This window comes from Brachionichthys hirsutus, unplaced genomic scaffold (genome assembly GCF_040956055.1).
Source record: "Brachionichthys hirsutus isolate HB-005 unplaced genomic scaffold, CSIRO-AGI_Bhir_v1 contig_301, whole genome shotgun sequence".
NCBI lineage: Eukaryota > Metazoa > Chordata > Actinopteri > Lophiiformes > Brachionichthyidae > Brachionichthys > Brachionichthys hirsutus.
In genome coordinates, this window is record NW_027180376.1 from 223,344 (window position 1) to 239,748 (window position 16,405).

The window sequence follows — 16,405 nt, forward strand, 5'->3', positions numbered from 1 at the left end:
AAAATGCAGTGAGCGGCCCAATGTTCGTGATCACGTAATCCAGCTCTGATCCTGGAACGAATGTCTGTAAGATAAAAGAGCCTTCTTTCCTCATCATCATGTCCTTTAATCTTTCAATCCAGTGTCATCACTAACACAGAGGAGTGGGCTTACTTCAAAGAACTAACCAAAACTCCGACTCCGTTGGAGGAGGACATGTTCCACTTGGCAGAGGGCACCCCAGGTCTCAGGATTTACCTCTGGCCCAAAGAGAGCGTCAATATTCCCATGAAATATCAGAGCCTCCTCTGTGACCACACCATGGCCCCCCAGGTAGAGTGGAGGACAGGAGTTTGTGCTGTTGCAACGATTAGGACAAGTCATCCTTTTAAATCCATGATGGATTTGTCATAATTGTTGCAGTAACACATTTTTAAACCCATTTCAAGAAAAATATTTTGAATTGTTTGGACACGAGTCGTCCAAAGATGGGCTTTGGCTCTGGCAAAACGGGTGATGAAAGCAGAAAATGCTAAATAAATGTATTTTAAATGTTCCACTCAGCTTCTTGATTCATTTTTTTTATATATCTATTTAATTAGTTATTTGCTTCCTGCTATGCAGTAGTAATATTTTCTCATTTATACAGTTGTTTGGGCAGATGATCAATACTACGAGCCATTGTGTCTATAATCAAATCCACACAGGGACCAAGCTTCCTGCCTCGAGGCAAAGGTTCTCAGATGGCCAAGAAGAATCTGTCCAATATCGTTGCTGCCAAGACGATCAAGGTACAGTGTCCTATTCATGCTTTATACAAGGCGTTTTGGGTACCAGAACATCTTTGGGTGTTTTTTGGTATGTAGCCTGTCTAGATGCATTGCGGATGTACAAAATGTTTTTTCTGCTAAAAAAAAAAAAAACTACTTAACTTTGGAAGTTTTTAGCTGGGCAGTGAAAGTGTTCATTAATTACAAACCAGTGGAGGAAGATAAAGAGTCCCACATACTTCAGAGATGACGTTGAGTTGCGTTACCCTCCTGGTTCATACAGTAAATCTGACATCTAGTGCACAAATACACTCCCAGACAACTCTATAAGGAGTGGCAGTGTGCCGCCTCCTGCCTCCTCCCCTCTCGCACACAGTCACGGCGCAGACACAAAGGCCGCTTTGAAGTGTCATGCGTTTTAAAAAGTTACACGAGCAAGATTGTCAAGAAAAATTATATGGTGGGAATCACTTTTATCTCTCTAAACAAAGTTTATCTCCGCCAACTGGCAAATGTCAGCCTCAAGAGTTAAACTATCTCCCAGTGGAGGACAGCTTGACATGTGGGGCTAATCTACTTTAAATTAACCATGCATTTAAAGTATTATATTATCATAGACCCCCCCCCCCCCCCCCCCCCCCCCCAATTTGAGGCACTCTCTCACCATTTATAACTTGTTAGAAGTTACAGAAAAGGAGAAACAACGTGAAAGTGCTCGCTGGGTACACTTCAGATAAGACAATGCACTCTTCACCTCCCTGTGATGTCATGCCCTCTACAGTCCCTTTATACTGCAGCGATCACAAAATACTGCTCCTCATGAATTCATTCCAGATGTGGCCTTAAAACCAGGCTGTTGCTGCTGCTGCAAAAAAAAACCCCAAACAACCCCAAAACTGTATCTATTACTGTGGGCTAACCCTGGCGTACTCCTACTGGGGAGCTGTCCGTGGTGCTGAAAAACGCCGCTTTTGTTTTGTCATGTGGGGGGAAGCGTTGTTTCAGGGGGCCCTCCAAAACAAAGCGGCGCTTTTCAGCACCACGGACAGCTCCACAGTAGGAGTACGCCAGGGTATAGGGCAGACATGGGCAAACTAAGGCCTGGGGCCCATATACGCCTCGCCGAACTTGTCCAAATAATATCATTAAATAAAATTTTATTATAAACCTCCTTAATTTTCCCCTTTTCCCTGTAATGCTCCCTGTAAAAGGCCAAATCCTTTCATGTAATGGCTTTTACATGTAATTTATATTAGTTCACACAGACACTCCAGCCTGGCCCGGCCCCTCTGTCAAATTTTAGAACCCATTGTGGCCCGCGAGTCAAAACGTTTGACCACCCCTGGGCTAACCTCTTATTTTTAGCAATATCTAGAAATAATAATGCTTTTTATGTAGAGCAGGGTGATGAAATATCTGCCAGTCTGACAAGTGTGTCTGTGGACGTGCCTACAATGTGTGTGTATTTGTATGTCAGTGTCAGCACTGCTCCTCTGAGCAAAAGCCCCGTCAAGAGGTCAAAGAGGTCAGGTCTGGATCAAATATGTGTCCTGTGAAATTGACAAGCCTCTAACAGCAGAGCTGTCAGCATGCCGGCTTGGGCACCGCCGTCAGTCAGAACACATGGCTGGAGTCAGATACGGGCTTGGATGCGGCCAAAAATCTGACTTATCAACGATTTGGACAGCCGCTGTTTGCCAGGGATCAATACTGAAAGTTAATTTGTGTTTTGTCTGCAACTCTTAGCGACATTTGGAATATGCTGTTTAAATGAAGTCCCTCCTAATTTGCCTTTTTTATGTAGTAGCATTCCATAGACTTGGATGAATGGGTGTACGATATAATGTCACAAATTTCTAGGGGGCAGAATATATTTTCCTTTTTTTCATGTAGATTTTGAAGAATGTAGACGCCCAGACTTTGTTAATCTGCTCTTGCAACAGCCTCCACTCCTTTGACTTTTCAAAAGATTTTGGAACCTGCCTCCAGGGATTTGCTTCCTTTCAACCAGAAGGGCTTTAGAAAGGTTGAAGTGGGCGAATAGTTTGGTTCAGACTTGGTTTTCCAGTTGATCCCAAGGGAACTTGTGGACTTAAAGTGTGAATAATTGAGTATCTTCTCCCGAATCTAGCTATTACAGCTGACACAGGACAGGTCAAGAATTCATCACAGGGCACACACACACATGAATATTCACAGCTTCCATGTGAGTGTTCCAATTTTAGTATATTTGTATTTGTTTGTATATATGTATTCATATGCAGCCTCTTGCAATGAGCATAGGCTGGTATGTATGGACATATTTATGTTGAGTTACACAGAACCTTAGGGCTATTATAATGCAGCACATTTCAAAAGTGTATTCAGAAGGTGTGTGGGGAGTCAGAGAGAAGCCAAGACTGGAGTGAATAATGTGCATCGTCGTCATCGTATTCTCTGGTGAATTTTTAAATGATATGTCTCACGGGCTGTTTCTAAAAGCAGCTTTTGTTTTTGTCACGCTGTTGAGAGCGGAACTGCCTGAGGAAGAAAAGGCGATCATTCCAGTTCAGTGTTTCACTCAGTCAAAGAATTACAATGTCGGTATTCTCTTAATGCCTTTCTCATGTAACAGGCGCAGACGTTTTCTCGCTTACATAGGGAAAAACCTACAAAGATGATATCAGACATGAACCATGAGACAAAACACACATGAAGTAATGAACACATATTATAGAATAGCTGACAATGATGGAAGGTATAATGCTAAAGTGCCATTTGCTATAAAACTATCACGCTTGGGAGTTTCTAACCCCTGAGTGAGGTCTGAGTGTTTATACTCCTCTGATGATGACTCAGCAGCAGTTTTGTTTCAGCGGACGCGACATAACGCAGCGAGCGGCATGCTGACCATTCTCTCTTAATCCACAGGTGACATTCAAATCAGAAGACGACAAGCCTATGGCGATATGCCAGATAAATGTGGAGCCAACTCCTCACGTTGTCAACCAGACGTTCCGGCTTTACCACCCCGAGCTCTGCTTTCTCAAGAAAGCCATCCACCTGCCACCATGGCATGATCCTGCAGGTAGGACAGCCCCCCCCCCCCCCCCCCCATCCTTTGTTATACAGTCCTGCATTATTTTGGTCTTGCTTTTTAGTTAATCTTCATTAGGTACACTGACTTACGCTCATAGAGAAGCAGAAATGCATACATAAATATGTACAAATACATATTTTCAGTACACATGGTGGCTAAGAATGTTGTATTCTACCTTCATTTCTTTTTTTTACTAAAATATCAACATAAGCAATCTGTCAGGAGAAAATGACAAAAGCATCTCTCCTTCCACTGCAGGAAATTAAAAGCAAGAAGGAATGAAAATAATAAAATGAAGAAAAGTGCAGCATGGATGCTATAAATGCATTATAATATTAACCTGTTTAAATGACATCATTATGTCATTACAATAGGTTATATAGTAATAATAAACAGGTAAAGGCAGAGAACAGGAATAGAACATAAATATGTAAAGCGTAGTAAAATGAATGTTTCCCCGCATGGAGATGTTATTCCTTCAAACTGTTTCAAAACACCATCCAAGGGGATGTCAGGGATATTTGATATGGATCAACTGATAAAAGTACCTGGTAATTTCCTTTTCATATTTTGTAGTTTATAATTCATATTTATTTAACGTTCATAACTCTGCTCCATGAACACCCAAGGGTTAAACATTTTAATATGTTTTCTGGTAAATATTCTTAACTCATCGGATTAATTGTGGTTGAACTCAAAGCTTTTTCCATCCTCTCTGGATTGATTCAAAAAAACTCTCTGTTTATTGGTGGCGCACACTTTAAATCTTGAAACCATTGTTCTGTATTGGAGCATATAGGTTGAGCCAATACAAACACCTCAGCTCCATATTATGGACCTGTTCGGCTCTAATGTCACCGATAAAGCGCCATCCATCTCAACATACCTCCCTAATCTGGTACACATCTCTGCACGTTGACCTTTCCTTCTCTTTCTCTTTGCGTCATCAAAGACCCAGATGCCAGAACTCACATTTCTGTACGCTGCAGCGACCCCGACGTTATCTGCCAGACAAGGATGCAGGTGAGAGATGTGCTTTATTAACTTAAAGTATTGCCCTTGCCCCATACATTCTTTCCCCTTTACTTCTCTATTTTAAAACTCTGTTTCTGTCTAGGTGCCAGGGGAGCCTCAAGATGTCTACCTAAAAGTGCCAGGGAGTCCAAGTCCCAAAATTAAAATGTTCTATGTGATGGTTTTTAGGTACGTCTTATTTACTGAATAGCCGTATGCACAGACATACAGTGTAGCCTGAAGAGACATTCTATTTTAAGCCATTTAAATGTTTCATGCAGGCTTAAATTAATTAACTAATCAGATGGAAATTTGATGGTTTAACTGCCCGAAGTTACATAATCCATCCCTTTTTTTTTCAAATCCTCATCCAAATCAGTGCAGTATTTTAGAAGAGTTTGTCACGTAGACCAGTGTCGTTTCTTTCTTATATGATTCTTATGATGACAACCTGACTGGTTGAATATTTACTGTTAAGCTATTCTGCATTGGATTGCATGTCATAGCAGAAAGTCTGTATTTAAGCAAAAGAGAGGGGCCATTTACACATGTAGCTGGGGGTAAAAAAAACCCCCGAATATCCTTCCCCTTCCGCTTAGAAATTGTTTTTAATCCACACGACCTGATAAAAAAAAAAAAAACTCCATCCACATATAACCGCATAAGTCATTAAGCACATTCATAAGCATGCCACACCTTTTGGCAGCAGTACTTCCCCAAACCCTATCCAATCAGAACGTTCCGTCTCTCGTCGTCACTTTCTCAAAACATGAAACATGGCGCCAGGCTCGTTCGTGTGGACCGACAAGGAGGCAGAATTCTCCTAAACATAGTTTTGGAATATAGAGTCAATATATATTCCAATAAGCAGCTTGACAGGTGTTAACGACAACACAGTTTTGAAGACATCCATGTTGTTTCTGAACGTAAACGCTGGTCACACGTGATGTCACAGTAGTGACATTTCGAAACGTAAAACTCCGGTCACAGGCGTCCACACGCAGACGTGTAACCAGAGTTTTCAAAAATCTTCACTTTGGCCGGAGTTTTTCAAAATACCTTCGTTATTAGTGACAGAAATCTGCGGTTTCGTGTGGATGCCAAACTGTACGTGTGTGCGTGGCCTTAGTGGACCTTTGCGAGACAGGGCAGTCTTCCTATTCTGGAATAATACACTTTTCCACTGGATCAATATGTGTTGTAGTAAAACAAATGTGCACAATGTGAGCTTAGTGCAGATTTAAAACAAGAGAGTTATGGTACCCCATTTTTTAATGCATGTCCTCGGTGGTTTGCTGTATATTTGAAGAGAAATCACTGAAATTACTCAAACACATTCATCCCAGTCAACCTGGGATGTTTCAGTTTCCCGGGGATCTGAAACTTAGGCTTTTTTTTTTACAGGAATACATGCATCTGCAACATCTGTTGCATGGCAGTGGAAGCCTGTATATGCTAAATGTATCATTAATCAGCACCGTTAATCCAACATTAGTGATACAGTTTCCATCTTCAGAAACATAAATCAAATTAATTCTAGTTCTAATATCCCCAAATGCTCCTTTCGTGCTGTTGTCACAGAGTAAGGTTGAGTAGGTGACTCCATCGCCTCCCACTCACAGCTCTCAGAGTCAGCCAGAGCCACGGAGACTGAATTCCCTTCTCCTCAGCAGTGAGTGTGTGTGTGTGTGTGTGTGTGTGTGGGCGGGGGGGTGGGGGGGGGGTGGAAGACGATCATGCTGCTGCTTATTAAAATGAGAGCACAGCCATAGATCAGCCCTCCTCATCTCCGACCTCGTGCTGCTCCCACTGCCTCTGCGGGGCACCTCAGCTTAATTGTTGCTGATGATGTTTTTCCTCTGTAGTGACAAGTGGATGGCGGCGCCCTCCCAGATCTGGCAGATTTACGTTCATTTCCTGGAGCGAGTGGATATCAGCTGTGTGATTGGCCAAAGCAGCTGTCAGTCACTGGTCCTCAGGGGGAAGCAGGCTATTCGCAGGGTCAAATGTTTTTCATCAGACCCCCTAGAGCTCAAGGTACACATCCTGAACACGTCTCACTTCTCCCTTAATAACACGATTATTACACAGTTACTATGACTCTCCATCACTCGTCTGGTCAGCGCTCACGTCATCAACATCCGTCTGGTTAAAGCTTGTCGGATGAGACAGAAAGTACCTCACCTAATACCCGAGTCATTCTGTCTGATTTATATTTACTCTTCCTGTGCCCGGGAGGGGAGGGCCCGTTGCTTCGCGTCTGCTGTGTGTGTCAATAAGCCTGATAGTCACCAGGATCCAAGGATATTCCCGACCAGCTCTAATCTCGTGTTCTAAACACTCCAGCAGACGAACTATGAAATGCGTTGCTGCTGTTTTTGCTGCTGCTGTCACCTTTTGATAATTCATGATCTATTGGGATTTAGCCGGACTGTCTTCAGTTCCTTGAGATTCTGGAGGGTTCTGTTTGGCAGTTGGACCCATGAAGACCTCTAGTGAAAGGCTTTATTCTATTTGATTGGAAGTGACTACTAATTGCATCCTTAACACATTGTTGGGCCAATGTGTAATTTGAAAAACAAAAAAATAACAAGACAGTAGTTGTTGTTTGTTTTCAGATCTTCAATTTTTCATACAATTAAATTATTTGGTTTATTTTGACCTTATTTTTTGTAAAACCACTTCTCATAATTTCCCATCTCAAGACTTAGTTCTGTTTCCTGCATTAGAACATTTTAAACTGCATATCCAAATATGCCTTCATTCAAACAATGGAACACGACATTCCCTTTTGTTCTATGCCAAGGTTAGAATTGAAATCATTATCAATAATTTAATTTAAAAAATGCAGATTTTTGGTTTTTTTCCTGTAATTCCATTGTTTTTAATGTTCCCGCATTCCTTCATGACAACATTTCCAGTTGGGACACAATTTGAAACTATTTGAAAATTAGCTGTGCTTGCATGCTCTCTGAAACAGGAAAATGGGTTGTCAGTGCCAGATCGCTGTAAGGAAAACGTAAAATAGAGAGCAGGTGACAGAAAGGGCAAAACAATTTCATGGATGACTTGGTATACAGTATATATGTGTAACTGGGTTTTAGGGGACGAGGTTAGACGCTGCTTCTCACTCAGAGGCACAGAAGAAGCCACATTGCATATTACCCAACATAATAAACAAAGCCTGTGACTGTCACAGCCAGCATGGATGCAAACAGGCACAAACATCCCCTCCCGGAAGAAATGGGCGAGTGGCTAAAAAAGCGTCGGCTGTTTTCACCGTATGCATCAGCGGCTGCTTTGATCTGACTCTCGGCAGGTTAGCTCACTGTTGAATTCATCAGAGGAGTCTTACAAAACAAGATAAAGCTCACCGCCAGAGAAAAGCCAAGCTCTGATTGAAAAGGAGTAGCACAGTAAATCTCATTCTTGCATCCTCCTGTATTTCTGTCACTTCCACGAATCTCTCATTTCATTTTCGGCTGCCTCTCTTTATCTTTTTCATGAAATTGTTTTGCCCTTTCTGTCACCTGCTCTCTATTTTACGTTTTCCTTACTTTTCTCCGCGAACCACAAATTCCAATTAATTCTGTTCTCTTGTGTACATTAATACCTCCACATACGAGCGCTGTGACATACGAGTGATCTGAGACTTGAGAAAACCTGGCAGCAAAATTTTGCTTTGAGACACGAGCATAAATTTGAGACACGAGAAACATCCAGATGCTGCCGCTAAGTGGCCGACGCGGCGAGCGCACTTCACTCGTTCAGTTATTCACCACCTTCCGTACTCGTCTCCCGTGTTGTGTTTCCAATTTTCTCTGTAGGTGGACCCAGAGGGCGTGTTTGTTTTACCTCCCTCAGCAGTGCAGGAGCTCCAGCTGAAGGTGCAGCCATGGCGAGCAGGCAGCCGCTTCTTTTTTGTGAATGCGGTGGATCTGGAGCGCCGGCGGCTAGTGAGCGCTTGGCTGTTATGTCTCAATGTACACCGGCCTGTTCTGTCCAAGGTATGAGTTTTTATTTGCGGCATTAATGCTTAAAATGATCATATCTGTGCTTTCATTTTGCCATCAGCTTCACTAAATGTTCTTGCCCTACACTACACTACACTACTGATCCAACAGGTTGACCATAATCCAGTTAATGAGCCTAACACTGACATTTGGTGGTATTGAAGCAGTCTGGTGATTTCGAGGGTCAGCTGAACATTCCCTTCCCATTTATGAAAAGTGTCAAAGGTTAGGGCTAGCTGATCCCAGACAAGCACCCACAGCCACTCTCCCCTATGACTGCTGTCTGCCTCTAACTGTGGAAAGTTAACTGTGTCCGTTGACTGTTAAGTTCCAGATTGGTTCTGTACAAGTTTGTTTGTACAAAAATGTATCTGAAACATGTCCACGCAGGCATTCGAAGTATGCGTACCAGTTGATGGTGGCCATGGCAACTCAAAGAAAATCACCTACACCAACCCTTACAAGAGCAGCCGCACATTTGTGCTCCGCTCCGACCATCCAGACCTGCTGCAGTTCAGAAAGGATCAATTCCAGGTGAGATCAGAAAGGAACTCACCCAGTTCCTACTCTCAGAAAATCAATATTCTGACTGATAGCGAAGGGAACCTTCATTCTTGACACACGCTTGCCTTTTTTGTTGAATGAGATGAAGACATGCAGATCCTTGTATTGCTAACACAGTGAGTCATTGCTGCTTTAAATGATTGATTGGATCCTATTCAGAATAGAGTATTGGAAATAACGACAAATGTGGGTGGCACACTGGTGCAGGAGGTAGTGCTGTCGCCTCACAGGAAGAAGGTAGGTGAATTGGTTATACTAAATTATCCGTAGGTGTGTGTGTGAATGATTGTCTATGTGTGGCCCTGCAATAATCTGGCGGCTTGTCCAGGGTGTACCCCACCTCTCGCCTGTAGATGACTGGGATAGACTCCAGCAGATCCTGTGACCTGCATTTCGGATAAGCGGATTAGAAGATGAATGAATGAACAAACACTTTTGCCATACCTAGTAATTAATTTAAAAGGTATAAACTGCTCCAGCTTTTCATTATTAATGTTACATTTTCAGATTCTCTTTAGACTGTTACTCTAAACTACTCTGTCCATTCTGAACCAAGTTGCAATTGAGTGTCTTCCTCAGCATTTTACACTCAAGTTATTACAGTGGTGATGCAATCAGACAAATGAGATACATCCAAGCTTCAGGTCATCTTTATCTGCACAGAATTACTCATCCGTACAATTATGCATTGAAAGTTAAAAAAATTACATTTGTATACCCTGCATCAGTTTTGGGCGGCACGGTGGCACAGTGGTTAGCACTGTCGCCTCAAACCGAGAAGGTGCCGGGTTTGAATCCTATCTGTGTGGAGTTTGCATGTTTTCCCCGTGTCCGTGTGGGTTTTCTCCGGGTTCTCCAGTTTCCTCCTGCCGCCAAAAACGTGTGCCCGTGAGTTGTTGTCTGTCTCTGTGTGGCCCCGCGATGCGCTGGCGATGCGCTTGCTATGGGCGACGCGTCCCAGCTCGCCCATAGCAAGCTGGGATAGGCTCCAGCAACTCCCGTGAACCGCAAAGCGGAACAGCGGCAAGAGGATGGATGGCTGTATCAGTTTTGGTTCACGCTTGGCTAAACTCATGAATTGATCTGCTACAGACTGAAACAGCAGAAACATTCAGACTGTCATGCAGATTGTGCAGAAAAATTTGTTATTGTTCACTGTAATATAACTTTTATAACTTTGCTGTCAAGCTTGACAAGTGAGGAATAGGCATTGCTGATTTTGGCCTCTGAAAAAAAAGCTCATTTGTCAGATAATAGATGGGTGAATGATTTCCCCGTTTGCCTTTCAGAACTAGATATGAAGAATACTGTAAAGCCATCACCACTGCTCTTTCATTGTTGCGCTGTCAGATCCAGTGCTCTAAGGGCAGATTTATACACACAGACTTAAACTAGCAGGGCCCTTGTCGTGATTTACTTTTATTCCAAGAGGTGTGTTAAATGGCAAACCAAATGGAGAAGGAGCATTTTAAATTAACGGGATGTAATGAAAGTGAGGCGAGGTGAGGTGAATGAGAGCGGCGGCGAGTTAAACACCACCGTTGTTTCAAGTATCCATGTGACTTTTAAAGAATTTCTCTCCCATGAAGCAAATATGGAGACGCATCTCTATTTTGGTGCACCGTCCTCGTCGTGATATAACTACCTGTGGGGAGGAAGCAAAGCAGTGATCAATATTGCTGTACTTTCTGAGAAGATGAAAACCTAAATCCTTGAAATGCATATATTAATTGCTATAAGATAGTTGTGGTCTTGTTGAAAAACGAAGATGCCCAAATAAAGACCTTTTGGAACTGATAAGAAAAGCGTTACACATTGTGTGTTTTTGCAATAACAGAATCCTTTTGCACTGTAGAAAGGAAGGAGGGATGTTAATGTGTATTTAACAAGTGTTGATGTCAATCCGTTAGATTAGAAGAATGAGTAATGCAAACAAGTTGGGGTTCCTTCATGCAATGATGCTCTGGTTTTAGGCAGCCTTCATTCTGTCCGGCAGTAGAAACTGTGTGGATAAGCCTTTACGACATAGATGTACCCCGCCTCTCGCCCATAGTCACCTGGGACAGGCTCCAGCAACGCCTGTGACCTGCGAGCAGGACGAGGACGAAAAGATTCAGGTTGTCTTGTCTACAAGAAGATGGATGGATTTTGAATCTTCATTTAAATGGAACCTTTTCTTTATTCACAGCTTCTGGGTAGTCGTTTGGAAATGCACATTCTAGATTAGAATCCGACTCCACGGTGGTTGCAATGATTTCCAATAGGTTGATTTCTTGTGTAACAGATGTAGCCCAAAACACCTGCTCATATCATTTGAACCACTGTTGTTTCATTCTGGCCCATTGTTGTCATTGAGAGACACTGTTGTGCCGTGTACGAATGCTAATGCTCTTTTCTTTATAATGGCAATAAGGTTGTTTTCTCAAAAACTCAAGAACCACTGAAGAAAATACAATAAAAACAAAGAACATAACCAGTGTGTATAAAAATACGAAAGTATGAAGAGGAATAGTATCGCATCCAATTGTTGAAAAATGACTTAAAAAGAAGAAAATGACTTTGCAAGTCTGATTTCCTCAGGCAGGAGGTCCACAGCTGCAGAGCTCTAATTGAAATCAGCCTATTTCCTTGTGAAGTGAGGCGGGCCAAGGAAGATGTAAGGAAAGGTCCCGTCTGAAGAAGGCTGATAGCCGCTGGACGCACAGGCTGCAAGTAAATCTAGAATATCACAGAAGCAAGGCCATGTCCAGTTTTAAAAGTGATTGATAATTAGTAGAAATGTGTTGTGCACTTGAAAGGTGGACACAGCAGCATTGTAATGATGGGGGTTCTATGGTGCTGGTATCTTTCTGGCGCCTCACGTTTGAATGAGCTGCCAATGGAACATTGATTTGAGGCTCCATCCTTAAAGCAAACACTGACAGTAGTCTAGAAATGATGAGATGGAAGCACAGATGCCCCTTTCAAGGTCTGCTTGAGATAGAAAAATGTATGATTGTCGCGTACTACATTCTGGTAAATTGTTTGGCAAAAAACAAAGGTCAACAGTGATAATATCAAAATTGTGTGCTTTACATTTGAGGACAGAGCTTAAAGGTAATCAGTCAGGCTCGGGAGACCAAATAAAAATAACCTCAGATTAGGACTCAGTGTGTGCGAGTCTCTCCGGGTTTTCATATTCTTGCGACAAGCCATGACAAGAAGATTTCTCTCGTGAATCAGTGGATCAAACAAACACCGACCAGAAGAGAAAGAACGAGTGAGCAACTGAAGAATCAGTGAAAACTGATATGCAGCATTTTCGTTGTGCTACTCTGTGCAGATCGGTGGTGGAGAGAGTCACACCATCGGACTGCGCTTTGCCTCCAGCCAGAGCCCCGGCTCAGTGGAGATACTGGTCTTTGTGAACAACCTGGAGGAGAAGACGGAAGAGACTTTCTGTGTGAAAGTCCACTACTCTGTTGTTTAAACAGGGGCTACAAACCGATTCTCAACTGAACTGTGTTTTCTGTAAATGTTCCGAGCTGTTGCTTTTGTGCTTTTTGTTTCTCTGCAGTTTTGTAGCAGATTTCATATTATAGTCACCAAAATAAAATCTGACTTTAAATTAATTTTTAGGTTTGAAAGTGAAAATGAGACTCCATGAGAGAAATAAACAACAAGAAGAAACTCCGATTGTGTGATTATTTTTCATTTTTGGATTCCTTTGTAATAATCAAATCAGCATGACGCTGATTCCCAAATGTGATCTGTCCCCACAAATGTCCTGCGAATGATTACCATGCAAAGACGGGCTGAGGGGTGAAGGCAATAACGTTTTATCGACTTTAATTACTCAGTAAACCCACTTGAACGCCACTTGATGGTTGGGATTTAATCTCAGACAAGCCAGGGGTCCACTATCTGTGTCCCTTTGCCTCCCAAACAACTTATCCTCATCACCATCATTATTAGAAGCAGTGTTGTAATGAGGTATGACTTTCCAGCGAGGCACACGCTTCTTCAGATTGCCCTCATTAACACCAGAACCCTATTAAAGCCCTCCATAGTCTCTCTGTCTTCTCCCTCTCTACTGCGTTCCTCGCAGTCTGAGGTACATGCAGCAAGAGGAAGAAAGAGAAAAAGCAATCCACACTGTGTTACGTAACAGGGTTACACAACACCCCCCCCCCCCCCACACACAAACACACACACACCACCTCCCTTTTGCTCATTAGAATGCAAGCTGTAAAATAAACCTCAGCACAGCAGTGGAGGCTAATAAAAAGAAGCTGGTAACCGAGCCGGAGCGCCTCATCTCTACCTTCTCTAACATCGTTCCTGCTGCAGAGGCCTGACTGTTGCCTCTATTTTATGTTAACAGCTTACAGTAACGCACCTTACAGCTGAAATAATGTTTTTTTGTTCCCTGTTGGTAGCTATTTGACAGTCTGAGATGAAGATGGTCCCTGCAATGTGAACACTTGCTTTGAAGGATTGCTCACTCGCTTTACATAGAAGGGGAAACAGGTATAGGCAGTTAGAATTATTATTCTTATCCATATGGGCGATGAGGTGATCTGTTTTCAACCAGGACAAACAGGAGTCATCAATATCCAGCCCTCCAGTGCTCTGGTGAGCCTGGAGCAGTCAACTGTTTTGGATACGCTAAATGCTCTAGAGAAGGTTTAAAAAAAATATAAAACTGTGACGTTTGGTGAAGCTAGTTTGTAAAGTTCGGATCCAGACAGGAAAAACATTTTTGAAATAAACAAAATACAAGATGTATTACACTACAAGGATGGCATGTTGGTGCAGTGGTTAGCGCTGTCCTCTCAGAGCATAACTGTTCTGGATTTGAGTCCTTTCTGTGAGGACCTTTGCTTTATTAGATGTCGAGTTCATACACAAACCAGCAGATTTCTCCTCCTCATTTAACCCCCTCTCCAATCGGTAGTGTGTAAAATTGAGTTTCTTTTCATGCAGTAATGATAATACTTTGAATAATCCACTTAAATTCCTCTTTTAATGTCAGAATGTGCTAGAAACATTTAATGAAATTGCAGTTAACAATAGTAATAACGTGAGAGCTGTGATTTGCAGATGCCAATCAACAACCTTCCATGTTTGCACGTCTGTACTCTTCATCCCGCTGCCTCGGTTCGGTGACTGGCATCATGCAGACGTTCAGGAAACTGAAACGGACCAGATTCTCCGAGAAGCTTCCGCTAAATGTTTTCTTTTCTTTTTTTTACCTGAGGTTTGAGGAATGCGGATTCTGTGTCTCATTTCTTACATCAAATCTAATCTCTAAATAGAGAAAATGGTCCAGTGAGATATAACATAAAGGGTCTTTCAGTTTTTGTTTTATGCTTGCCCCTTTCTCACAGCCTCTGCTACGCACAGCAGTCTCGTCGCCAGAGCTTCACTACCTGTGTTTGAAGAGCGCGTCTTGCTGCCACCAGTGATCATTCAGACAAAATAATCCGGAGGCTCTCGTGGGGATGGGTTCAGGATTTCACCTGTTGCCGTTTTAACAGCTGCAGCCTTCAGATTCCGCTGCACGGGTGCTGTCTGAGATGGGCGCGTTGTGGTGCAGACACCTTATTATCTGTGCATGTCCAGCTTCTCAGGCCTGCCTGCTGTGCGTTTGTAGGGTCTGCTGGTGTCTGAGGATGCCCGGCAGCTGCAACATGAGTGGGCAGGTTTGCTATTACAGCAGACAGAGATGCAGGAATGAAAGCGGTTTCTAAGTGGAATAATCTGAAACCTAGCAACCAGCCCTCCTCCTCCTCCTCCTCCTCATTGCACTGCTGTTCTGGATAAGCTCTCGTACAGAGAAGAGAAGAAAATTCATACGTGTTATTGTAGTTCATTTCAGCTCACTTTACGATCACCATAACATACAATAAGCCTGGAGAAAAAAACAAAAACAAAAGAAAATCTTCTTCACTTACTGCCACGCCTGAATCAGTGATGTCACAGTTAATGCTGTCACATCTGTTCATATTGAATCACCACAAGGAGCAACATGCTTGAAAGTTTAAAGTCTAAAACAGGGAAATCAGTCGAACCACTGGAAAGTCTCCACAGCTTTTAGCAATGAAGCAAGAGGTAGAAAGCTGGAGAAATTAAGGGAGAGGAACAGTGAAAGCAGCCGTCTCGTCTTTATCTCAGAGAAGACATGCGGATTCGATTAGATTAGATTAGTGCCAATGAAGTGCCAAACGAAGCTCTTAACAAATTGAAATTCAATTACCTCAGCCGGACCTTCCGTCGGCCATGACTGTCCGACGCAAGACAGCAATGTCTTCAGCTGGAGCCGCGTTCCAGTTCCTCTCACACGCCTACAGTAGCTTTAAGGCAGCTCTCAGTAGATGGCAGCCTTACCCACACAACACATTCAAACCCCGGTTTCAGCAAACTGCCTTTCCTCTCAGGCAGCAGTCATTTATTAAGTTGGTAAACTAGGACCTCAAATCTGAAATTAGCACGAGGCACACATAATGCAGCTTGTATAAACAACAAACTATAATATATATGAGGGGGAAATAGGCTATCTGGTCCATATTTCATCTTTTCGCCTAAAAATAGATCAGTCAACTTTGTTCTCGCTGCTCGTCTGTTGTGCATGTAAACACTGCGCATACAGTGAATTTAATTTGGAAATGGGTCAGACCAAAGAACCGAAAACTCAATTCTGCAAATGATGGGTAAATCAGTTCCCACGCACGGCCCAGCTTCCTCCTCTCCCTCGTTCCTCCCTGCGTGTGTGCGCGTGTGTTTAACGCCGTTTCTCTAATCTCCAAGTGGTAGGAAGATCAAATTCATCTTATATTGTCATCGTCGACTTTAAGAAGCTTAAGCCTGTAAAAAGCTGTGGTTAGTGGGGCCAGATGAAAACAGATGGATCAGGATAATCTAAACTAACTGCTGAGTTTAGGGAACGTGGCGCCAGTTCTTATCGGAAAGCAACATTCAGAGCGACGAACGGATCCGGAACTGAA

General features: G+C 42.8%; 1 protein-coding gene across 1 annotated transcript in view; it reads left to right on the forward strand.

The window, feature by feature from the left end:
• The window catches only part of LOC137914271 (nephrocystin-4-like), a 102,711-nt gene extending 89,823 nt beyond the window's left edge, over window positions 1-12,888 (forward strand). The window contains exons 21-29 of the mRNA XM_068757876.1: window positions 123-312; window positions 687-770; window positions 3,660-3,816; window positions 4,781-4,851; window positions 4,946-5,031; window positions 6,708-6,879; window positions 8,670-8,849; window positions 9,246-9,389; window positions 12,742-12,888. Of these exons, the coding sequence (XP_068613977.1) occupies window positions 123-312; window positions 687-770; window positions 3,660-3,816; window positions 4,781-4,851; window positions 4,946-5,031; window positions 6,708-6,879; window positions 8,670-8,849; window positions 9,246-9,389; window positions 12,742-12,888 (1,231 nt within the window). The remainder of the gene's footprint in view (window positions 1-122; window positions 313-686; window positions 771-3,659; window positions 3,817-4,780; window positions 4,852-4,945; window positions 5,032-6,707; window positions 6,880-8,669; window positions 8,850-9,245; window positions 9,390-12,741) is intronic.
• The last annotated feature ends 3,517 nt before the right edge of the window (window positions 12,889-16,405 follow it).